The sequence below is a fragment of the Mercenaria mercenaria genome, chromosome 1 (genome assembly GCF_021730395.1).
Source record: "Mercenaria mercenaria strain notata chromosome 1, MADL_Memer_1, whole genome shotgun sequence".
Lineage (NCBI taxonomy): Eukaryota > Metazoa > Mollusca > Bivalvia > Venerida > Veneridae > Mercenaria > Mercenaria mercenaria.
In genome coordinates this window covers 21,176,667-21,204,236 of record NC_069361.1, presented here as the reverse complement: position 1 = coordinate 21,204,236, position 27,570 = coordinate 21,176,667, and the positions used below count along the sequence as shown (strand labels likewise).

The window sequence follows — 27,570 nt, the reverse complement described above, 5'->3', positions numbered from 1 at the left end:
AAGAGCAATCTTCTTAACAAATTTGGAAGAAGCTCCATGCAGGTATGTCACTGAAAAATCTGGCAAAATGCAGGTATGCTGCAAAGAGAAGTCTGGTAAACTGATGTTTGCTACATAAATCTCTGCTAAATTCATGAGAAAGACATTCATTTTACTATAAGCTCTGGTAGTTCCCATGCAGTGCATCTGAACTAACTGGACAACCTTGTGGGAATCTGACAAAACCCAGCAACTGAAACACCAGCTTATACATATTTAACCAGATGTGTGTCCATAGAACATTTGTGACATCCCTTCCTTTCACTGCACATGGTTTCAGGACTCTAGGTGAAATACTTTTTAAGACATATATGCAACAAATTTTTAAGCACTTCATATTATTCTAAACTAAGTCAAGGACCGAAACTCTGGTCTGGCTGAGTGACATTCCAAACAGAACAACAGAGCGTGCACAATACATGCTATATAATAATCCTCTAATGTTTTATGTTAAATACTTTCTGAGATACATGTGACATAAAGTTTGAACTGTTATGCCCTTAATGCATATTTCTGACAAAGTCAAGTACCACAACTCTGTTCCTGCAGAGTGAAATCCAAAACAAGACTTTGGTGCACAAACTCACATGTTGAATATAATTATTCCTACATGAATTCATAACTCTAGCGGTTAAGTTAACCAACCCAGTTTTCTGGTCTTTTCCACAAGAAGCTAACAACTTCCCCCTTGAACCAGGAGGTCTGGAAAAGTGGCCTGGGATATACTGCCTTTGTAAAATCTTGCCACTCTTGTGACTGGGAACATTTAACATTTGTTGCCTATGCCGATCAAGTTCAACCTGTACAGCGATTATAGAAAAACATGCGAAGAGCTACCAGCTTTTGTCATATAACTGACAACAATAAAAATTTATTTCTTCTCATCATGGAAATATCACAACAATAATGATCGGTAAACACTTTCATATTGTATAGAGTTACGACCATTGCTCCATAAACAATCAGTGTCCTCATTTGGATATCACTATGACACTTGTACGGCAATAAAACAGCACAATAAAACCACTAACCTCTATAGTCTGACATGTATGTGACAATCGGAACAACTTGTAAATGTGCATGTTTTCATGAGGCTTACTAGACAGGTAAGACAAAAACAGGGTTCAAACATCCTGCAACCTCAACTGTGTCTACAATAATAGACATAAATATCTTCCACAGATTTGCCGGGTTGCTTTGGCAACTAAATGGTGTTATGGTAGATTACTGTAATAGTTACTTTAACCAAAAACAAAGGGAGATAATGGTTGGCAGGGCCATCACCAGACCTCAGAGAATTTTGAACCCGATTATAAAACAGGGCAGGAGTGGTTTAACACCCTCCTGTTTGCTCAAAATGGGACTAGAAGAAAGTACATGATTTTCACGTCAAAATGTTTCATCATGTGGACAAGCTTGCCAATGTCAGGGTTGGGGCTGATTGTAACACCTAATGTGTATGCATTTTACACAAAACAAGAGCTGTCACTAATGGTGACAAATGCCCCCGCAGCACCTTGACCTTTGACCTGGTGACCCCAAAGTCAGTACGGATGGTGTACTCAACAAGTACTATCAGCATGTGAAGTTTGAAGGTCCTGAATGAAGCGGTTTGCATGTAAAGTGCCTTCATGCAAAAAGTTAACATTGACCCCTGTGACCTTGACCTTTGACCTGGTGACCCCAAAGTCAGTACGGGTGGTGTTCTCAGTAAGTACTATCAGCATGTGAAGTTTGAAGGTCCTGGGTGCAGTGGTTCGCGAGTAAAGTGCCTTCATGGAAAAAGTTAACGTTGGCCTCTGTGACCTTGACCTTTGACCCGGTGACCCCAAAGTCAGTAGGGGTGGTGTACTCAATAAGTACTATCAGCATGTGAAGTTTGAAAGTCCTGGGTGCAGTGGTTCGCGAGTAAAGTGCCTTCATGCAAAAAGTTAACGTTGGCCCCTGTGACCTTGACCTTTGACCTGGTGACCCCAAAGTCAGTAGGGGTGGTGTACTTAATAAGTACTATCAGCATGTGAAGTTTGAAGGTCCTGGGTGCAGTGGTTCGCGAGTAAAGTGCCTTCATGCAAAAAGTTAACGTTGTGACTAACGAACGAACGAACTAACGGACGGACAGTTGAAAACTAATATGCCTCCCTTCGGGGGCATAAAAATTGGTTCTTGACCTATTTACCATAGCATTCTTTGGTTCTTAACCAAAAGAGTAGACACCTGTGTTTGGAATACCATTATAAATGAAGTTGAGAAGAATCAAATTAAATTAGCAATGTCACTACTTTCCCACTGAGATAAGAAAACACGATACATTTTCGTATAAGTGTTTAACTCGGAGGCATCATGCCAGGCTATTCCCTTTGCGGATCATTCATTTCGCTGTGCTTGTTTTATTCTCTTGGTTAAACAAATCAAACTAGAAACACTACAAGCTATTTAAGGAGTGGTCAACTTCTTTGGCATATATTAGTCAATTGTTTGAGAAAATATGAAAATATTTCATTAAAACAATTGTTTAGAATGCTGAAGCTAGTAGGGCTTCCTGGTGTCTGCCTGGTGACGAGCCTGGTAAGTAAGAGTTAGCAGAACAAGAGCTGTCCGTAAGACAGCCAAGCTTGACTATTCGAAATATTGTCCCAGAAGCAGGAAAATATTACCCAAAATGTTAAAATATCGAGAGTTTTAAGTTCAAAAGGGGACATAATTTGACCAAAATGCATATCAGTGTTATGGGACTTATGGGACTTGATGCTATCAACTATTTATATAACCTCGAAGGCACATGTGAAGTTTTAATTCAATATCTGCATTAGTTTTGTAGATAGTAACTTGCATGTTAAACTTTAACCAGAATTTTCTAAGTTCAAAAGGGGGCATAATTTGCCAAAAATACATGTCATCATTATGGGACTTGACCAAGTGCAGTTGGTAATTGATCTAGAAAAAGAAAAAACAAGAGCTGTCAGAGGATAGCGCGCTCGACTATTCTCAGTGCTTGATAGTATAATATAAGCAATGAGTAAAACTTTAACATTACAATAAGCATGTTCTAAGTTGAAAAGGGGCCATAATTCAGTCAAAATGCTTGCTAGAGTTGCCTCCTCCTTTTTACAGACTGGGGTCATGATGGTAAACAAGTATGCAAAATATGAAAGCAATTATAGCTCAATGGACTTGGAAAATATTTGGGAAGGTATGCAAACTTTAACATTTATTCTAAGTTGAAAAGGGGCCATATTTCAGTCAAAATTGTTAATAGAGTTGCCTCCTCCTTTTTACAGACTGGGGTCATGATGGTAAACAAGTATGCAAAATATGAAAGCAATATCTCGATGGACTTTGAAAATATTTGGGGTGGTACGCAAACTTTAACATATGTGTGACGCTCACGCTCACGCCAACGCTGGGGTGAGTAGGATAGCTCCCCTATTCTTCAAATAGTTGAGCTAATAAGTTTCAAATCTATATGCCTTTTAGTAATAGCTGTATGTACTTGCACACAAAACTTGGATTTTCTAAGTCCAAAAGGGGCATAATTTGGCCAAAATGCAGGTCAGAGTTATGAAACTTGATGCTATCAACTAGTTTTATAACCCTGAAGACACATGTGAAGTTTCAATTCAATATCTGCATTAGTTTTGGAGATAGTAACCTGCATGCAAAACTTTAACCAGGATTTTCTAAGTCCAAAAGGGGCATAATTTGCTCAAAATACATGTCAGAGTTATGGGACTTGACCCAGTGAGGTTGGTAATTGACCTAGAAAAAGAAAAAATAAGTTTCAAAGCTATATGCCTTTAAATGATAGCTGTATGTACTTGCAAAACTTTAACAACGCCGACGCCAGGGTGAGTAGAATAGCTAGACTATTCTTCGAATAGTCGAGCTAAAAACATATGCAATATCATCTTTAGGACATGTTTTAAGAAAAACACTTTTCAGGAAGTTGAAAATTTTTCACTTCCTTTAAGGAAAACGATGTTTCTTTGAAAATGTTGTTATTTAAGCAGCAAATCATAACACATTTGTGTGGCTGAAATTCATAAATATGACATCTTATATACCTGAGTTTTGAGACTGAGCTACCAAACGCAACAACCTTTTGTAAAGCAAGTTTTGCATTTCATGGTAGAAACATCTAAAACAACTAAATTCTTCAGCATTAATTTTCACATTCCGCTGACATAACTTAAGTGGATTGTTGTAAAACAAACTTTTATTACAATATTACACTAAGTCTGTTTGCTATCAAAATATGTTTGTAAATGAGGGAACAAACATAACACTCTTTCACAAACATTTACATTAAATAACTTTTTGTTTCTTTAAAACTTGTCCAAGAAAAGAAACATTAATACTTGTGTTGAGGAGAGACCTTGAAATATTTTTGCCAATTTTCAGGTTGACTGCAAGAGTGTATGATAGTAAAAATAACATATAACAATAAAATACATCTACTTCAACAAATGCAATATTAAAACAAAATACGTACAGCTTTAAATAATTTGCAGATATGGACCATGTACTTAAGTAAGGACAATGTATCCGACTACCAAGCATTATTATATAATAGGTAAGATTTGAATTCACTTATAACTGTGTTATAAATTCTATCAATATTTACCTTTTCTAAGAAAGCATTTGCCCATTTTGTGAACGTCTTTTTCTGTATATAAACTCTCTCATCACGGAGAGCACTAATCCTCCCCGTCTCGAAATTCTGTACGTCCCTCGACGACATCCTGTATTACTCCTTCATCAGTGCTGGAAATAAAATAATTTTACGTGTGTATTTACTTGGGTATATTTGAAGAAAGCAGCCACAGTGTATCAGTACTGGTCCAGGTTACGCTTAAATAGTGACCCTCCAGCAGATATTCCCAGTAGCACCTACAACCAGTGAAAGGTTCTTTAAGTACTAATTTTTTCCAACTCTTTTTCCAAGTGACAAAAAAAAAGAAGACACTACAATGTATCTTCTTTTGAATATCTTTAAGGACATGTACAGATGCAATACTGCAGATTCAAATTCAACATTGAGACTGATCCTGAAAGATAAAATGCAATACTGAATACTCAGGATTAAATGCAAATGCAATACCGAGGGATAAAAAGTGCAATATAGACAATTCAAAGTTTAAGCTCTTGGGTAGGCAGTTTTACCTTTCCCTGTCAACAGAAGAAAAGCAATACCATCAATGAAAGTACCGACAGTAGAAAAAAATTTTTACCGAATAAAATTAACACTATCAGCAAAATCAGAGATAATTTACAACTTAAATCATACCAATTTGTTATAAATCACCAGACAACATCAAAATGTAAAATATACTTCTTGCCTCAGGAAGAAAACTTTACTTATAACCATTAATTATAACATACCACACAATATATATCTTCAATTCTAATCAACCTTGGACTGGTATTTAAAACATACCAGTTTATATAGACTGGTACCTGGGTAGAAAAATTTGACTTACGTTACTGTCATAGCTCAATAATTAATCAAGAGTTAATGCAATTACCGTAATGTGTACCCGAAAACCTGAAAGTTGAGAAAACCATGTCTATCTTGTATTGAGTTATCAACAATTAACATTGATTCATATAATCTATTATTTACAACGAATACAATAGAACATGTATATACATTTTGAGCGATTATATCTAACTACTGCTCTGACATTAAATATGTATTTAAACTGAACTTAAAGGTCAATCAACAGCAAAATGTTCTAACTTATTTATACATCGTATTCAGAAATGCGTAAATTTTAAAGTGTAAACACTATCATTTTGGCTGTAGGTAAAATAAGCCGCCACAGATATTGTATTTACGTTTATAGTATGCACACGGTACCCTCTTTAAATATTGATAATAATCCTTGAATTTTTCAATGGTAGGTAAAGTAGACTGCATTGGAATTTTAATGCTGGCGTTCAACCAAACCAAGTTACACAATGGCAAACTAACAAAGCGTGAAAGATATTATAGAGCTTCTCACTATGACGGGGACACTTACAGGCCGCAATCGGTCACATAATCTTATATTTATAACAGAAGTTGACAGTAGTACTGGTCAATGATCTGGCCCTTCCCACAAATTAAAAAACTTCAATTTTTTGGGCAAAGTTTGGTCAATGAAAATTAATCGAGAAAAAGATAAACAATTTACTCCTTGCTAATCTTGTGCTGCACTACAATTTTTTCCTTGCGAATCTTCAAGTGCCACACTACAATTAATTCCTTGTATTAGTCTTCAACTCAACAATGTATTGCTAACAAGTCTGGAAATGATTCCTTACAAGTCTTCAGTGTAACATAACAATGCATTCCTTTCAAGTCTTCAACAGCAACACTATAATGCAATCTTTACAAGATTCCAACTGCGGTACAATGTATTCCTTGCAACAAAACAGTGTATTCCTTGCAAAACTTCAACTGCTGGGGACGCATTTGGCCAAGACGCTTTCCAACAGAGTAGAAGACCCCGGGTTTTATTCCTGGCTGCTCCAATTGCGATGTGTCCTTGGGCAAGGCTCTTTATCACGATTGCCTCAGTCGAACAGCTGCAAATGGGTACCAGCTAATTGCTGAGGGTAAGGTATACAGTAAGTGACGGTAAATAAAATTTACCTATACCTTTACCGTGTATTCCTTGCACAATGTCCTCAACTGCAGCACTAAAATTCATTCCTTGGAAGTTTTTAGTTGCATCACTGCAGTACATTCTCTGCAAGTATTTAACTGTAAGATAACATTGCATACCCTGCAAGTATTCAGCTTCAAAAAACAAGCTCACTAGGACCCAGTTTCCACTGGCATTTAGTAGCAGACAAGTGCATTTGTCAAGCACTGAAATCCATACCAGTCTCTTGTAAAAGTGTCTATACAAAAACTTTCATTGCAGAAAGTATTTTAAGCAATCATATAACAAATCAAAACTCTCAACAATTAATTCAAGCGGTATTAGGCAACCAGAATATTTACAGACTTCATTATTTTGTATTTCCATCTCTAAACCAGGCATTCACTTAACGTAGAAATGATGGAACGTGTGACAAAATTCATAAAGACGTTATAGCAATATGATTTAACTTTCAGTTTCAAGAGCACAGTGGGAGATGGCAATTTATCATTTGTGTGGAATGTCAAAAAATTATCTTTTTGATGGGAGTGTTAAGATTATAGCAAACATAAATGACAGGGTAAAATATAGTAGAATTCTTGCAGATCTTTCATAAGGTACCCAACATAAAAGAATGATTTTGTAACGCATGCCTTGTAAAAGGAAAAACTGAAGGTGCCATTAATCTGGTATCTACTACTCCAGACTGGTCCTACAAAACTCAATGTTATAGGCGGTCAGTCACATTTCAAAATGGACCAAGACATAGAGTCTGATCCCTATTATATACCTTTTATTTTTTATAATAATTTTTTTTTAATTACATGTACCCCTTTTATACGAAAATATTTAAAAAGAACTGCATTTCTTCTGATTTGACAATATGAACTAAACCATAGTTCTGAAAACTGCATTTAGTTTGAAATTCATTTATTTCCTATCTACCTTGGTTGCAACCATGACAGCCACGGGGGAGGAACTGTTACACAAGACTCGGTTGAGGAGGATATCATGTTACAGATTTAGGATGCTACTGTTACAGTATTCCTGGATAACGTTACAGCATTCGGAGGATAATAATAGCTGTCGGTATTTTGTTTGCCAAAGATGTGGTAAAGATGTATCTCTTTTTCCAAAAATAAAAACTGTTTTTCTAGATCAGTGATATGCACGTCTGTTGAGACATGGCTTCACCTGCGAAACACAGTATATTGATGTCAATCAAGCTTTTTTATGACAAAATTCGAAATTTTGATAGAAAAATATCTAAAAGAAATTGATTAAAAGATATTCCAACCTATTTCATGCAAATTTGCATTGATTAAAACCCTCTTCAGGCATGGACTTATAATACGAGGTAGAAAAAATACTGTTGACCTAATATTTCGTGGTTTTATAGAATGTTGCAGTTTAGCAGGATATGTTACAGTTGTGGGGTGCTGCTTCTGAATGTGTTACAGATTTAGGATGATACCGTTTCCTTCTTCAGGATTCTGTTGTTAGATGTAAATACTGCTAAACAAAATTTATTTTGTCATTTGAGGCAGTCAGACATGTACTAGAGTGGCGTTGCTGTAACGACGTTTAAAAACACAGGAAAGTCCACCTAATGGGAGAAGATATTGGTTGTGATATGTCAAGAATCACATATGATGAACAGCTGATGATACAAGTTATGCAGAGCAAATTTCCCATCCCTTTTCCATGCAGATTGATCGATCCTTTGAACAATCTCTAAATACATCGGTTGTTAAATGTTTTCATAACCTCTAAATAAATCACCAAAGATATCGCGGAGCGAATTCGGAAAAGCTTTTCAGTGTGTATTTATTTATATTTACATAAATTAATTACTTTCGTTCAAATCTATAAAGACAGTGAGTTACTATGTTTATGAGGTAACTCCTAATTTTTGAACAACCCGAATTTAATGTGCTCGTGCTCGCGTTTACGCAATGCCTACAGTCCTGAGACATGCCTTCTAATGGCGCACAGTCCTGAAAAGACAAAGACGCATATATTTTCAGATGAAAATCCTAAAACATACATTTTAACTATGAATTGCGTATAAAATCTTCTGTTAAATATAGGCTCCTAACTGTGACCAAACAGATTCAATGCTTCAGATTAGCCCGATTTGATTGTGCATGCTTGCCAAATCTTCATTGCGCAGATGCATATCTGCTTGTAGGCAGCCACGCGCCTGCAAGCAGACTATGATTCAATGGTTGTTCTAACAGTAAACACATATACATGTTTAACAAAAAAAGATTCTTTTATTATTTGAAATAAAGTTTTATTGCACATGTGCGAGTTGTCGTGAGAAAAGCCATTTAATTTCTTAAGTTCTCCATTACATGTTCCGAGAGGATATTTTCTTTTAAGCTTATTAGTAATTGAAATCGTTAACGAAGACACGCATTGCCAATCTCTTCTGAAGCTAGAACACATCGTTTGCTAGCTTAATACATGTAGCATAAACAGGTACTATCTTATTAAAGTGCAAACGACGATTCAATGCGAAATGGTGATTATGGTATCATATACATTGGATATAGAACACTAGCTTTCCATTGAAAATGTTTATATAGGCATGAAGGGGGCAATTAGCCGGATATGCCTCCGTGGTCCACTCGAATGTAGTCCATATCAATATATAGTGCAATTTTCCTGCCTAGTAAAGGCCATTTTCATGCCAGATATAAGTTTTATTGATGCTTGATTGTAAAATGGAATGTCCGCAGATGATTTAAAGCTACGTTATATGCTTCAAAAGTTGATTTGAAGCTGCCTTGTAAAATGAAAGTGAAAGTATGTATTTCCTGATGTCTACCTACGCAATATTAGTGTTTTCGTCACGTGACCATGGTTTCACTGCATTATGGTCAACCCCATATTTTTTGGGTATATTTTGATTGCCTAAAGACAGACCTTCAAGACAAGGGTAGCCTTGCAGGAAGTGAAAGGCTAGAAATCTTGATAAAAATATGTTATAAGTTGTTAATTTTATATAGAAAATAGTAGCGGAGGGATTTAATACCTTCATACCTAAAATGAAAAATTTGCACTTCGTGAAAATTGCTTCAACCGATGTACAACTTGTACTTTCTGATCAGAATTGACCAATAAGCACCATTTTAAGACAAACATGGCATATCATTTGCATATTTAGGGCAAATTTGAGATTTTTTCGGAAAGTAGGCAAAATTCTGATTTTTAAGGCGATTCCCCACATCTCAGTTTTGCATCAGTGACACCATTTTAGGTAAGAATGACAGAAATTGATTATTTTTCGTGTTCTTCTAGCTGTTTCTTGCAAACGAATTATAGACATAAGAAAAGTAAGGCCGTATGATACTTTATTTAATGAAAAATTGGCATTATCTATGCCCCTGACACGTTTTTTGCAGGTGTGGACTGTCTGTCTAAATGGGGCATAATTCCGACAGTAGCCATTCTTTCAAACTGAAAGTTGGCAAAATTGTTGACAATTGACTTACGTACAATAATTGACTGCAACAGAACGATTTTGAAAACTTTGGTATTTCTTATAGGCATGAAGGGGGCAATTAGCCGGATATGCCTCCGTGGTCCACTCGAATGTAGTCCATATCAATATATAGTGCAATTTTCCCGCCTAGTAAAGGCCATTTTCATGCCAGATATAAGCTTTATTGATGCTTGATTAAAAAATGGAATGTCCGCAGATGATTTTAAGCTACGTTATATGCTTCAAAAATTGATTTGAAGCTGCCTTGTAAAATGAAAGTGAAAGTATGTATTTCCTGATGTCTACCTATGCAATATTAGCGTTTTCATCACGTGTCTCAGTCACGTGACCATGGTTTCACTGCATTATGGTCAACCCCATATTTTTTGGGTATATTTTGATTGCCTAAAGACAGACCTTCAAGACAAGGGTAGCCTTGCAGGAAGTGAAAGGCTAGAAATCTTGATATAAATATGTTATAAGTTGTTAATTTTATATAGAAAATAGTAGCGGAGGGATTTAATACCTTCATACCATATCATTTTATTATATATAGCTGTTGAATCAGATTTAGAATTTCAAAATCAGAAAAAAAGTGCACTTGGTATAATATATTTGTTACATCTTACAAAAAATTCATGATATCTAAATTTTATTTGCTATCCTGGTATTGTATATTGTCAAAATGGATTCCAAAAAGTATCATCCTAAATCTGTAACACATCCAGAAGAAGCACCCCACAACTGTAACATTCTATAAAACCACGAAAAATTAGACCAACATTGATTTTTCTACCTCGTATTATAACTGCATGCCTAAAGAGGGTCTTTATCGATGCAAATGAGCATAAAATATGGTTGAAACATAATTTAATCAACTTCTTTTAGATAATCTTCTATCAAAATTTCGGATTTTGTCATTAAACATTTGATAGACATCAATATACTGTGTTTCATGTGTTAAACCATGTCTCAACTCTAGAAAAACAATTTTTACTTTTGCAAAAAAGAGATACATCTTTACTATTTCTTTGGCAAACAAAACACCGACAGCGATTATTATCCTCCGAATGTTGTAACGTTATCCAGGAATACTGTAACAGTAGCATCCTAAATCTGTAACATGATATCCTCCACAACCAAGTCTCGTGTAACAGTTCCTCCCCCGTGACAGCTATGCAAAGGCATGCCACAGTAATTTTGCCAACATGCGTTCTTAATGAATTTTGGCTAAATGTATTGAAGTTAGTGCAAATATTTGTTAAATGTAATATTAAAGTTCTTATATTCTCATCATTCCTTTAAAAAATTTATACTTATGCTAAAACTTTATCTTGACAGGGAAATGAAATCTGAAAAACCTGAAACGAAAATCGAACAATTGTCTTGAGCAACTCAGTGAACATAAATAAATGTAAATGATCATTTTGTTCAAGTTTCAAACAAACTGATGATTAGACCAAAATCTGACTAGCCAACTTTGAAATCTATGTACTTGTATACCTTAATTTCTTTTTTTCAAATCATTCTTTCTACAAAGAAAGAAACCTTACATAATTCATTTATATATACAGTCGAACTTCGATGGCTCGAACTCGAGGGTCCCGTTGAAATTAGTTCGAGTTTTCCGTTGTTCGAGCCATCCAATTGGCGGCCATTTTGAATTTGGGAATTCGAGGGTATGATGCGTTACAAACCTAACATCGTAATATATTGTCATATTGTACCTAAATGTGTGTATGATACGACGATAAATAAAAAACGAATGCTGAAAATATCTTTATTATTTATTTTCAAACATGACATAGATTATTATTATTATTATATTATTATTATTATACCAGATTTATATAGCGCCCTTTTCATGATAAACACGTTCAAAGGCGCTTTACAGCAACTGCAGCCACACAGGGCGCGAAATCATCCTCTACTAGTACAGACACAGAGCGATCTGACCAGAGGGACAGAGTGAGACAAAGCCCCCACAGAGAGATCAGAAATCAGATACAGGCTTGTCCGGCTAACTTAGCCTAGCTCGTTGCGAATAGACAGCCTGGTTCTTTAACGTGCCCAGTGTATAGCATTGATACACGCAAGGATTGCCTGGGTTCCTGACCAGTACACCTCTAGCTGGGTGGGAAACACGGAAAAGCGTTTCTGAAAATTCCCGAGTGGCTGCCAGGGATCGAGCCCCCGACCTCAGGATTGGAAGGCCATGTGCAAACCACTGAGCTATCCGTCCACCACTAGATAGATACGAAAAACAAACACACTGATAAAACACTAATATAATTATAAGAATTTGGTGAAGACAGCATCAAATAGAAAGACATGAAAAGCTAACCTTTATGAATTATAGTCCAGCACAAATACTATCAAATATATTGCTTTCCAGTAGCCGACTTAGCTATCCCCCCATTTCCGGGTCCTTTACTAATTTGATCAGCTATGCTAAAGCAGTACGAAAGTTGACATAGGATCTCCCGTTTTTATGCAGAAAAAATAAAGACAGACATTGCTCAATTATTTTAAATAATTTTATTCCTATTAATCAAAGCCCCATTAAAGCATTGCAGTGAACGAAAGTCACATTGTTTAATTTGTTTGTCGTATACTGACGCTAATTACATAAGCATGTGAAAATTGCGCATACGCTGGTTAAAGGGAAAGCTTGGCGAATGTCAGGTAGAGGTGTGAAAAACTTTGTAAACACAAGCCATTCCGGCGACATATTGTCTGTTCGACTGAACAGGTGTAATTATCACTGTAATTAGGCCGAGGGGACAGCCAAATGAGTTCGAGAGTTCGAATTTTCGAAGTTCGAGCGATCCGAGGTAGAACTATATAGAATAAAGAAGGCATAAATTTGGGACCGGGCGAAGAGTTCGAGCGATCCCGGGTGTTCGAAAGATCCGAGTTCGAGCCATCGAAGTTCAACTGTATGCTTATTTTTTTTATCACCAAACTCCAAAATCAACTATTAATCAAGTAACCATTTATGAATGACTGGCTATGAACACACCATATATAACCATAGAAAGTGAAAGCCATCAAAATCATATGGTTGATTAACTAGCAATTAAATTTGCCATAGGGTATAAACTTAAACCTTATGTGCTCATTAAGCATGTATTTTTATGGCTATCAGTCTGACCTCCTTCTGAGACAAGCTGTCATTTAAGTATTAAACATGCTTAATGTATCAACATCTCCTCCAAAGGTGAGATATGTTCTTTCAGGAAACATACCTGTCACATAGCACAATGCTAGCTCCAGCAGCATTTGAAGCCTAAGAAAGGCTGTGTCAGACAAAGTGTAGGGTTTTGTCAGTGGACAGCATGAGACATCCATTTAATCACACACTAGGCATGTCCGTGCTTAAAATTATCATTATTCACAGAAAATGAAGTGTGGGCCTCAATTGTCAAGGAAAGCATGCACATATAATCAATACAATATGATTTCAATAGATATACGTTTTTCACTATTCCTTTTTGTAGCAAATGTCCAGCATTAATCTTCTTAGAATGTTTGTTAATTTTGTTTTGGGTATAGATCTCTCCATTTCTCTACAGTATTTCACAGTTTCATTACAATCAGCACTTAACCTGCATTCTGTACCAGTAATAACCCCTATTCAGCAAGTAAATTAGTAAGTGCCAAGTTCTCCACATGATTCAAAAGTGGAGGATGATTATGACTTCTGACAATGTCTTTTATCAAATTGTCTAGAGAACATAATAAGGCCCTTCACGGGGATCAAACTCAGAACCCACTATAATCTATTTATCTATGCTCTAACAAATGAACTAAGCTGGCTGGTCATCTTCTTAGTCCTCAGACGGACTGCTACCAGTCAAATTGTGCATGTATCATAAACAAATTGCCGGCATATAGCAGTGTGTTATGCTGTAATATATTTTTTAATCAAATCAAATTATAAACAATACAAACAACCATTTACAATTTTATAATATTCAATTTTTTGTGTACTGTAAAGTACCAACTTAAATTTGTTGATATTTTTTTTCTGATCAGGCATGCCCCGCCCCCCTCTGGTCCCTGGGAAATTTTATATCAAACTGTCAATAATAACAAATAATTATTACATACTTTCATATTCTGTTTTCTCTTAAATCCATATTCACTACTATTGCTCTTGTTGTCTATTTTAAATACTATACCTATATCATACCATACCTATACCTGTTGTTTACAGTGTACTTTCACTTTGATGTTTGCCGCCACGAGTTATTCCCCTTGCTTTCAATACACAAAATTCCAAATACACATGTAAAGAAAACAGGTGTAAAGTCCTAAAATGCAATCACTTCCTCACATTTTATTGGCCTCTGATTGTTGAAAAGTCCTAAATTGACACAAACATTTCAATTCATTGGCTTGTCATCACGTGGAAAATCGCAAAACAAAGTAAATATTTACATACTGTATACTTTTACAACTGTGACACTGTTCAATTTTAGCGGGTACATGTCCCAAATAGAAAACAGCGAAAAAAGTGTCATAAAACTTACCATGAAACAAAACACTTAAAAATGCAGCCCACTTTTGGACTGGTTATTAACAATATTTCCAAATAAGCTTATAATTCCATATAAAATCAACGCTATTCCGTTAGAAATTAGGTGACAAAACTTTACTACTTTGTAAAATGGCCGACGGCCGATACCTGTCAAGGTGTGTCGTCACGCGAAGCGCCCTCTGCTGTCAACTATGAGTACAATTTAAAAGGGGCGTGTCTTACAGGTGTAATACACACCATACTACGATTCCACTGAAAAGTAGTTAAAATTGTAAATGTAACATTGTGCAATGAGTGCATTTAATAAATTATTTTATTTCAATGAAATATAGTAAAGAATGTCATAAAATATATTAATTGTGATATCAAAAATTCATTTTGTGATATCTTCAATTCATTTATGATAGCATTAAATGTATTTGTGATATCCTAAAACAATTTAAAGGCATCGTAAAACGATTAAAGAATATCACAAAACTGAATATTGATTGGATATCTATAAATACAAATACATTTTCATATCCTCATTCAATTAAATGATATATACTAAAATCAATTTAGGATATCATAAAATACATTAACGATATAAATAAATCATTTCTTGATATCTCAAAATATGCTTGGTAACATTATACCTCACTTTGATTTATGGATCCGGTATCAATAATACATTCGCAATAGTATCATTATATGATATCACAAAATCGAGACATCAAAAATAGTATTTATTATCAGATATCAATAATTAGTTTAATGATATCCTGAAATCTAATTCAAGATATCTATTATTAATGTAATGATATCCTAAAATCGATTTAGTAATATCACAAAACTGGCATAAGTTATGGTATAAGCTTATTTCTGTTTTATGATATTTTTATTTCATTTATTTTTATATCCAAAAATAATTTATGGCTATCATGAAACGATTTACAAAATTATACATATCATTAAAAAAGATTAAGGATATCATATTATGAAACTGATTTTAAGATATAAAATAATCAAATTATAGAGGTTTGTAAATCATTCTTGGTATTTATAAATGCAATGGTCTCCAAAAATCATTAAGGATATCATATTTAATTTTTGATATCCATAAGTGAATTAATGATATCAGACAATGAATTTGTGATTCCCTTAAATGATGTAAGGATATCCATAATTGAATTTGTGAGATCTATAATTAATTGATATCACAAAATAGTGCGAAAATAATAAGACAGCACCCATAGGTTCATAATATAAATCATATATATCTTAAATTAATCTAATGACATAATTAAATGAATTATTGACATCCAGAAAATACACATTTTTTTGATCTCTTAAAATTGAGAACAAGTAAAATTAAGTACAATTACAAGAAAACAATATCAATGTAGTGGCCAATAACTATTGTTGTTATGAACTCCATATTTGTAGTCCTTATTACTGGTCTAAACACAGTCCCGTGATTAATAATAAAGAAACCAGAATCATGCAAGGACCTCCAGCTGTGATGCTACAACATTTTGACTTCATAAAGATGTGATATCATACACAATATAAGACCACATGACTGGATACCACACGGTCATACATGTTTAGAAACTGATTGCTCTTTCTGAACCTTGGCTCAATATCACTTTTTTTAGGTCGATAAATGAAGAGACATCTTTGATTGATATCACTTTTTCCAGGTCAGTAAATTTTCATATCGACCTCAATAAAAGTTATTAATTGTATGATATCTATACATCAAATTTAGGATATTATAAAATCAAACAGTTTTTATGTATCTTACATGATAACTGTTTAGTGCCATTTTAATATTTATTATCTTTAATCACAAACTCATTTAATGATCTCTAAAATCTGTTAGCATAACATTATCAAATAAGTAAATAATATCATGCAATGATTCTACCGTGTACAAACTACTGATATTCGTAAATCAAAAGATTATTGTAAAGTCACAAATCAAATTTAGGATATCATATGTTGAAATCATATACATTTTGAAAGATCTTTATATTATTTGCTGATCATTAAAAGGCATTTTTATGTATCAAAGATAAAAGGTAAGTGTAGATTTGCCAGAAGCACAGAGCACCTCAAACACAGCCATAGAGCAATGCATCACAAAGTAGGCTCAAGACAAAAAGAAGCTGTAACGGAAAAATATTGTATACAGGTTGCTTCCAAAAAAATCGAACAAGTACATTTTAATTGTATGCAAACTACAGAAAAAGGTAAGGGGTTGGGTAGGGGCGCGGTAAGGGGTAGATAAAAGCGAAAACGAATATTAAACAGGGAAAGCCACGTTCCTTAAACACAGTCACCTTACACCATAAACCAAAGCAGCACAGACACGCACATCGCACGCACGCACGCACACACACACATATATATATAACTAATATACACATATAAACAAATAGACAAGTAAGAAAAAAACAACAGCGGGGGCACCGCCCAAGACACACACGCGCTCGCGCGCACACAAACAGGAAATAACAACAGTCAGGCACCGTCGTAGGATGGCCGGCGGCCAAAATTATGGTGGACACGATGACTCACTCATAGTAAAAGGAAAGGTGCTGAAAATGCAAGAGAGCGCAAATTCAAGGTGGAAATGGTGGGAGGGGGCGATGGGGATAGGAAAGAAACGCCAACAACGAACAAGACAACATATATTACACAAAATACGAGACAGAGGGGCGAGGCCTTGGAATGGTCTGTAACCTATAACAAGAGTGGCAGACTGTCACAAAATACAAAATACGCCCGTCATCGCACTTTCTTCGAGTTAGAAGGGCAGTTCGAACAGTTCAATAATGAGAGTCATAGAAATGTTAACGCTTGGTTAATTTGAAAGGAATAGTTTACTAAATAGTCCAAACCGACTTGCACCTGTACGTCAATACACCATAGACAGTGGGTTCGATGACAGCCAAAGCCCGGCCAGCTATAACAGACAAGGGCGGCATAGTCTGCCGAATGTTTTGTCTGGTAAATGTTTATAGTTTTATATCGATTATATATAGCGCTTTCAAAATTTGATCAAATATTTTACTAATTCAAGGGTCAGTATCCGAGTGTGCCTGGGGCGATTTTGCTGGTTCTCAAGCTTGCCCGAGATATTATGCCCAGAAACATTGTCAGCAAGATTGGTGAAGATCGGATGAAAACTGTTTGACTTAAAAGGTGGATAAGGACACATTCGCAGATTTCGAGTAATTTAAGGGCCATAATCCAGGAGTGTCTGGGGCGATGTGGCTGGTTATCGAAATTTGCTGAGATATTATTCCCACAAACATTATCTGCACGTTTGTGGAAAATTGGTTGAAAACTGTTCGACTTAGATAGCGGACAAAGCTAAATTCGCAGATTTTGAGTAATTCAAGGGCCATAACCCAAGAGTGCCTGAGGTGATTTTGCTGGTTATCGAACTTGGTCGAGATATTATGCCCACAAACATTGTCGGTCAGAGACCACCAATTCCAAAAAGTACAGGGAACTTACTGGGAATGAGGTAAGTGTATACCTGGGAATAAGGTAACGTCTGTGCGTTCTGATTGGTCAGTCATGTAAACAAACCCAGGAAGTGAATATTTTTTCAAAATTGATATTTTTTCACTGCATTTACAGTATTTTATTATACATTTTGACAAAATTTGCTACATTTTATGTGTATTGAAAAAAAGTTTTATCAAACGAATTTCTCCCGCCATGTCAATGATGTAAACAGGGGGTCATCTCATTCACACGAAAATTACTTAAATAAAGTATCACTATTCATATGTTTTTCGTCCGATGTTTTGGTAGAACTAAGATAGTTCTTGAAAAACTTGTAATTAGATATACATGTTTCGATGTATGGAAGGCCGTACACGCCATAATGTTACAATGTAAGTCTATGGGAAAACAATTGGTGGTCTCTGACCTATAATAGAGCTAAAACATGACTTTCGTCGAAGTCATCACAGGTAATGTAAATGGCCACAAATCTGTTGTAAATGATGTAGAAAGACGTTTTCGTGCAAAAATTAGCGTGAAATTTGATTTTTTAAAAAAAATTGGCCTCTTTTTTTAACAGGTGTGCCCATTTTTATCTGGGCTTTTTGGCCAAAAAAGGATCATTTTTATCTCTGTAATGTTAGAGAATGATTAAAATTATTAGACCTTATTTCTATTTTTACGGAATGAATCGTATTTGTGCTTCCAAGTCAAATCAAAAGCAGACAACTGAAATTTTCACGAAAAATTGCAATCTCACGACGACAGGGACCGAGTCTGGGCATATAAATCGACAGGGGGTGACCTCAGTAAACTGTCCATATCTTTCTTAAAACTGTTCATTTCTTGATGAAACTTTGTAAGACATTTGGTATTGGATCATGTTTCACAATATCACTGTAAAATTGGAAAATGTGATACGAAACATTCATCTATAGGTCAGAGACCACCAATTCCAAAAAGTACAGGGAACTTACTGGGAATGAGGTAAGTGTATACCTGGGAATAAGGTAACGTCTGTGCGTTCTGATTGGTCAGTCATGTAAACTAACCCAGGAAGTGAATATTTTTTCAAAATTGATATTTTTTCACTGCATTTACAGTATTTTATTATACATTTTGACAAAATTTGCTACATTTTATGTGTATTGAAAAAAAGTTTTATCAAACGAATTTCTCCCGCCATGTCAATGATGTAAACAGGGGGTCATCTCATTCACACGAAAATTACTTAAATAAAGTATCACTATTCATATGTTTTTCGTCCGATGTTTTGGTAGAACTAAATAGTTCTTGAAAAATGTAATTAGATATACATGTTTCGATGTATGGAAGGCCGTACACGCCATAATGTTACAATGTAAGTCTATGGGAAAACAATTGGTGGTCTCTGACCTATATAAGTAACGACTTCGTCGAAGCATAGGAATTATGGCACAAATTGTGTAATGTAAAGATGTTCGTCAAAATAGCGAAATTTGATTTAAAAAAAATTGGCCTCTTTTTACAGGCCTTTATGGTTTGCAAAAGATCATTTATCTCGAGTAGAGAATGACAATTAACTATTCATTTACGGAATGAACTATTGCTTCAGTCAATCAAGCGCACTAATTCACGAAATTCATTCACGACGACAGGCGGTTGCTATCGAGGGACCTCTAAGTCAACTTCTAACTTCTTGATGAACTTAAGAATGTTGACATTTATAACAAATGGAAATGGTGACATTCTCAGGTCAGAGCCATTCAAAAGTAGGAATATGAATGAGGTAATGTATACGATAGGTACGGTCGTGCTCAGAACAACAGGAGGAATATTTTCAAATATATTTCACTGATCGTATATAAATTTTGACAAATGCACATTTATGTATGAAAAATTACACGATTCCGCCATGTCATGATAACAGGTATCTATTCACCGAATCTTAAAATCATGTTTTTCGTCCCATTTTTGGTAGAACTAAAATAGTTCTGAAAACTTGTAATTAGATATACATGTTCGATGTATGAAGCCGTACACGCCATAATGTTACAATGTAAGTCTATGGAAACAATGGTGGTCTCTGACCTGTCACCAAGTTTGGTGAAGTTCGGATGAAAAGTGTTCGACTTACAGAGCGGACATGTTTTTGGCCGCCCGCCCGCCGGCCACAGGTGTTCGCATATCAAAGACGAGCTTATAAAAAGGAAACTGGAGCTTTCGGGCATGACGATCTCGCAACCCTATTTTCAACAAGTTAGACATGACAGTGTAAATAAAATCATTCCCTGCTTAGAAAGGCACATAAGTGACAAAATACCAGATCATATGTCAATCTAAGGTATAATTACATCAATATATTTAACAAAAGCAGTAAGAGCCTAACTCAGTTTAAGGGCACGACTAAGCAAGCTGCAAGACAACCCCTCTGTCAGTTTTTTTAGGATTTAGGAGAAAAGCACCAAGAAGTCTTACACTTTATTAGTCATCGCAACATCAAATAGGAAAGCCACTTACTTTAGAGGGGCCACTCACCAAGCATGCATCCGCACAGTCTGGTCAGGATCCATGCTGTTCGCTAACGGTTTCTCTAATTGCAATAACAGCATGCATCCTGATGAGACTGCGCGGATGCGCAGGCTGGTCTGGATCCATGCTGGTCGCAAATGCACCATTTTGGTTTTCTCATGGCGCGGCTCAAATGAATTCAGAACCTTCTCACTGTTTTGGTACCTTCTTTTGGTTCAGATTGTTTATATATCCAAATATCTTAAAACTATAGAAATTATACTGAAATCAAAAGAAATAGTTCACTTCTGAAAACTTTCATTTCAAAAGGGAGAAATTACATATTCCATTATTAAAAATTTATTTATTTATTTGGGGTTTTCAGCGCACCAACACAGTATAGGTTATATGGCGCCAAACAGGACTACAAATTCTGGTTTCATTCAAAATTTGCATACCTGCTGGAATCACAGAGTTACAGCAAAACCAAGTGTTAAGACCCTATTAGTCGCCTCTTACGATCATGCAAGGGTAAGGCAGTGGTTCCAATTCTTTTCATACATAGATCGTCCCAGAACCACATGGGGCTTCATTATTAAAAAATAAATAAATAAAATACACATTTCTAATCTAACTTTAAAACATTTCAGGGATATTACCAATATCATAACAATTCAATGAAGTAATAAAATGCATAATGAACTTGAAATTACTATTCAATTTATGATATCATAAAATGTAAATGGTAGTAGTACCACATGACAAGTACCATGCGACAAGTACCACATGACAAAAAGTTGAACAGATAGTAAAACAGCTACTTTTATTTAGGACATATAACTTCTTCTTCTTCTTCTCGTTCGCAACTACACTGCCAGACCAGTAGCCTCGATGAAACTTGTGGTTTGCTGCAGATGCTCAATGCCTCCACACAGTTTCTGGTGCATTGAGGTATCTATCGGCCAAGTCGCAGCTCGCTCCTGTTCATGTCTTTTACATCTCTGAAGTATATGCCCCACAGTCTGATCTTCCTCACCACATGGACAAGCTGGCCATGGTGTCAGTCTGTATTTCTTGTACATGTGAGCATTGAACTTGTTGTGCCCTGAGCGAAGCCTGACCAGCATCATTTGTTCAGACCGATCAAGGAGATGAAAAGCATCTTCCTCTATCCTTGGTCTCGTTGGTGCCTTGATGATGGTGACTTTCTCCTTGTAACTCACAGGTTTTGTTGGTTGTTCTGACTGAGCTCCCAGCTTAGCCAGTTTGTCTGCCTATTCATTGCCTGCAAGTCCACAATGGGATGGAATCCACTGAAGTGCTACTTTGCAGGTTATACTCAGGCTCTGCATTCTCCTGGCTAGCTGCGGAGCTTTATTGTTGATCAGAGCTTCCATGACAGACAGTGCATCTGTGAGAAAGACGACTGAGGAGCTTTCTTCTGCCGAGTCTTCAACAATTGAGACGGCCTTTATGAGTGCTTTAGTTTTTGCCTTGCAATTGCTGCAGTGTTTTCCTGTGGCTGCATGTAATGTTTCTCTCTTGCCAGATGGGTATTGAATGAAAACTCCTGCTTCTCTATCTTTGACGGCGCGTGTGGCTGATCCGTCTGTATAGACATGAGTCCATGTTTCCGGAGGATAGTCTTCATTGATCATAGCAAGTGTGAGACTCTTCCGAATACCTTCATCCTCTTGCTTCCCGCGGTCAAGACGAGGAACAGCAAGTCTCACAGTCACTGAGGACAGATCATTCGCTAGTGGGTTTATAATGTCTTCACTACCTAGGGGAGTCGTTGGTATGTTCAGCTCAGTTTTGAACTCTCGATTGAGTTTCTTTGCCTCATGAACGAAGCTGCTACGTTTGAGCCGATTTTTGGTGTAGCCATTCAACTTGGCTTTCATGGGATGGTCTTGAAAAGACCTGAACTTCTCTGCTTGAAGCAGGACCTTTGCATGTCTCCTGTCTTGTAACGGCTGTGTACCTGTTAGCTTCTCCATGCAGGAGATTGGTGTAGACTTTGTAGTACCTGTCATGATCCGCAATGCTTGGTTTTCAACCTTGTCTAGAGCCTGTTGGTTAATTTGGCAGTGGTGGACCAGGCAGTTGAGCTATACTCTAAATGGGGTCTCACTGTTCCCTGATATACTGTCTTGAGTATTTGCTCATTTGCTCCTTACGTTGTACAAGCAAGTTTGCGCATCATGGCAAGCCTCCTACGAGCCTTCCCTTCTGCTTTACTAATGTGGGGCTTCCAGGTTAGCCGTTTGTCAAAAGATACTCCAAGTCATGACTAAGTAACTCCTTATTAGGAGATAACAACTCCTAATAAGCAGGTGCAGATATCCATATAAAAAACTTCAGCTTCAACGACAGCAATACCGATGTCGTCTGCAACACCCTATGGTAATATAAAAGACAACGGCAATTTTCAAAGACACCGACGATCATCCCGGTGGTAACACTAACGTGGATGTTTATAATGGCTACACCGAGGACAATTTCGAAACCGATATGAGCCGCGCCATGAGAAAACCAACATAGTGCATTTGCAACCAGCATGGATCCAGACCAGCCAGCGCATCCAGTCTGGTCAGGATCCATACTGTTCGCTTTCAAAGCCTATTGCAATTAGAGAAACTGTTAGCGAACAGTATGGATCCTGACCAGACTGCGCGGATGCGCAGGCTGGTCTGTATCCATGCTGGCCGCAAATGCACTATGTTGGTTTTCTCATGGTACGGGTCAATTATTATTGACGACAGTCATCCCAACGGCTAGATAATACTCTGAACCACTGCTACACTGGGTATTGGTCAAGTATGTCGAGTCTATTAACTATCGCACATCGGACTTCTACCTTCCGCACATTTGACTTCCGCCTACCTTAATTTCAACTTCTGTTTTAAAAAATACACACTTCTTTCTTCCGATTTTTTACTTCCTACTTTTAACTTCCACACTAATGACTTCCAACTTCCATACTTCTTACTTCCGACTTCCAAATTGAGTCTGTGAAATGTGCAGCGCCGGTTTAGGTGGAACAATGAATCAATTAAAGTACGGGGAGACTTTTAATACGGGGAGATTTTTAACAGCCGCCATACAGCACTTAAAGATTGCTGTTGTGAAAGTAAGTAAAGTGTGTACAAGGATCATTTGGAATCAAAGAATGCAACCAAGAAAAAAAGCCTTTAAAATAAATTCTTAAATTTAAGTAACTCATAATTTCTTCTTTCTGGCTTGCATACTAACTTTAATTTTTAATTTGTAAATGAAAGGGAATATAAATTAGGGTTATCTTCTATTTTGATAGCGGCTTTAGGCTGGTAATTCTAAATGCCTCTCAGTGCCTAATTGTAAGGCGTACTGGTATCTTTTAATTTTACATATGCATGTTTAAATACATTTTTATGTACTCTTGACATTTATTATCATTTATGTTTTGTAATAACACACTTCATGAAAGAAGATATAGCCATGCATTTACTAATCTTCTTTTGTATATTGAAATACAAAGTCAAACCTGTGTTAAAGACCACCTCTGAATAGAGACCACCTGGCTCTAAAGACCACATGTTTTGTTTCCCATTTTAACATTTACAGTGCATTTTAACTTGTGAATAAAGACCACCTCCCAATAAAGATCACATTTTGGCTCTCCCAAGGGTTTGACTGTACACATTTAAATTACCTTTTCAAGAAGCTGCAAGTTTCTGTAGGCCCTTAGCCATCTTTTAGTGGTAGCAGGACCCGGTGGCATGAACATCTTTAATTTTCGGTTAAAGGCCTCTAGAATGAAGTCGCCACCTTCTGCTTTGCTATGATCATGGCCAGAACGTGACATACAAGTAAGCTTCATGTATAATGGTCTCAATTTCTCCGGACATTTTTCTTCCGTTATAATTCTACGGATGTCTATTTCCATGTATGTTGTCATGTTAAGCCCGTAGAAAAGAGGTGAAAGCTTATGCCTTGTGCTTTGTATGGCTTCACACTTTAGTTCTTTTATACAACTCAACTCAAAAGAAAAAGAAACCCGAGGTGAAATTAGTCCATCCTAGTAAGAGAACTTTATTGATCGCGGCCAAATCTTGAATAGGACAAGTATATGCGCGCTGGGGAAAATATTTCATGATGGACCTGTAAATTCTTTACTTATGGGTGAAACAGGTCTCATAAGCGTAAATACGACTAGCTTCTACCGATTATAAAACATACCGTACGATTTGTTGTGAATTAACTGTTGTTGTATTTTTAGTAGTTCAACCGCCACCCTTGTTTAAGAGCAACATTTAAAAAACACGTTGTTTTTTTCATCCTCAAGTAATAAGTAAGTAGACTCGCCCAGTTTAATCATTCTAGACGCATAATCTAATTTTATACATAGAGCGCGTACTTCACCCGATTTACATTCGGAACATTTTCACGCGTTTCGGGCTTTATCGTATGTTTAACATGGGATTTTTGTCTCATTGTTTTTTTTAATAAAACTGTTACTGCTTTCATTGTCTACCACTTTTTTTCCACCCTTGCCTGAAATAAACAGTAATGAGTTTGTACACTGTTCAGAAAATTGTGCTCTATTGAAATTTAACCAAACACAAGTTTACCTGCATAAACAGAAAGCATGATATGTCACCATGCGCGGATCCAGAAGGGGGGGGGGGGGGACCGGGAATCCGGACCCCCCCTGGAAAATCTTTAAAAAAGGAAAGAAGACAAGAAGGAAAGAAAATGTTTTTCGAAAAAGGCAACATTAGGACTGCATGTAAAGTATATGCGGCTGCTGCTACATACGACCCCGACATAATTCATATTATTTATCTAAAGGAAACTAAGAATTTTACCTTCAAGAAAGCTTGATTTTATCATTTTCCCAAATTTAACAGGTTAGTCCATAAAACTGTCCCAGAATGCAAAAAATTAAGTGCTAAATTTCAAAATTTCCAGGGGGGTGGGTGCAGGGGATGGGCCCCCCTCTGAGAAAATTGGCTGTGTCCGTGCATGGTCACTATACCTGTCCAGTACTGGACATTATGGTAAACGCTTCTTTCCTGGACAAATGACAATTTCGCAACTTCTGTCCGGTTTCTACAAATTTCTGGTCGCGATAAACCATTTCACTTGTGATTATTGATGGTATTGATGAACCAAATTTATTCAAGGACAGTAGAATAATCAAGAGAGAGATAAAGCAGATGAAAAACATTAATATCAAGCTAGCCTATACATTGTGAAGAGGTGGCATTGCTGTTCGCACTGAAAAGAAGGAAGACTGTGAAAAACTTCCGGAGGATTGGCCAGAAGGATCCTTTAACATTAAAAGGGGAAAACTTAAAGTCCATTCCAATGCTATCACACAAGGGTGTACATTCAAAGACGTAAGCCCTTATGTAAGTGATAAAAAAACAATTCAAGACACAGTGTTCAAGCAGACAGGGATCACTATTAAATGCAGATGACTATACTACAGAGATACAAATAAACCTTTGCCAATAGTAGTTGTGACATGTGAGTCACATGAAAATATAAAGGATTTGTTTCAGTCAGAAATAGTTGTTAATCATACGGGACAATATTGAGATAGAGAGTATAGAGAACGAATTTGAGTATAACAAGCAGTTATTTGGATTGTCATTAGTTAAAGGTAAAGAAACAAAGAGCAGTTTGGAGAAAGCAAAGAGGTACAGATTGAAAATACTCGAGAAATATTAGAGGCATGTAACAACCAAGACATCTTAGTGTTCACAGATGGGTCATCATTTGGAAACCCTGGTCCAACTGGTGGTGGGGCTGCTGTTTATCTAGAGGGGTACAGCAGTCAGCCAGTCCTTTTAAACAAAGGAGTAAGCAAAATTGGTAACAATTTCTCAGGAGAGGTAGTTGGCATTGAAATCATATATGGCCAAAAAACACAACACTTTCCACACCCTTCGTTTTTTTTATCCTGGTTACATGGGATACATAGGGATAGGAATAACTGAAATAGCAATGGATTTTATTGTAGAGGCAACTCACATAAAAGATAAGAAAATTCATCTTTTTACCGATTGCCAATCAGCTATCAATTTCGGTCTTCTGCAAAGAAACACCTGCACAGAAAGTGGAGACAATACTGAAAATAAAAGGCAAAATTTGTTTACTGGAAGATCGCCGGAACACAGTCGCGGTGTACTGGATACCTGGCCACAAAGGTCTAAAAGGCAGTGAACTTGCAGATCAACAAGCAAAGTTAGCCGCAAAAAGCATGATTGACAGTACAGATGAAAGGGCAGGAATGTTGGACTCAAGGGATGCAGTCAGAATTATGAACGAGAAGGTACAGCAAAAGTGGAACAACGTGACAAGTATATACACTCTGAGAAAGTTGTCAAAATACAGGAAATATACACATCTGCAGGAACCAGGGATTTATTTGGGGAATTCAGCCGTAACACATTCAGTATCTTCAGCCAAATGCTCAGTGGGCACTGTAGGTTAAACCATCATATGGCCAAGATTAATGTGGAACAGTTCCGGGGTGTGACCACTGCGGGGTTGCAGAGACAATGGAAAACTTCATATTTGAAGTGAGAGATACAACAGTATGAGGAATGAAATGGTGGAAACTGTGGAGGCATTGCTCCACAGAAATTATATTCAGTAAAAGTATTAGCTGGAGAGATCGAAGAGGCTCCTGTGTCAGTTAGAGAGGGAATAGCTGCGGCCTTTCAAAATTTCTTAGTGAAAACGAAGAGATTTATCTAAAAACAACGTCCCTCAAGCTATCTAACTTAAGTTACATGAGTAAAAAGTACCCAGAGAATAGACGACAACAGTACACGTGTTCATTGGCGTCAGTCCTCGCCATGACCTTCCGGTCAAAATCAGATCAACAA

At 36.5% G+C, this 27,570-nt stretch overlaps 1 protein-coding gene across 7 annotated transcripts in view; it reads right to left on the bottom strand.

The window, feature by feature from the left end:
• Window positions 1-14,850, bottom strand: part of LOC123544287 (spectrin alpha chain, non-erythrocytic 1-like) — a 147,978-nt gene extending 133,128 nt beyond the window's left edge. For all 7 annotated transcript variants that reach the window (XM_053541837.1, XM_053541842.1, XM_053541856.1 and 4 more), the window contains exons 1-2: window positions 14,691-14,850; window positions 4,661-4,800 (exon numbers count right to left, since the gene is read on the bottom strand). In XM_053541837.1, coding sequence (XP_053397812.1) covers window positions 4,661-4,777 — 117 coding nt within the window. In that variant the 5' untranslated portion in view covers window positions 4,778-4,800; window positions 14,691-14,850. The remainder of the gene's footprint in view (window positions 1-4,660; window positions 4,801-14,690) is intronic.
• Window positions 14,851-27,570: the final 12,720 nt, after the last annotated feature.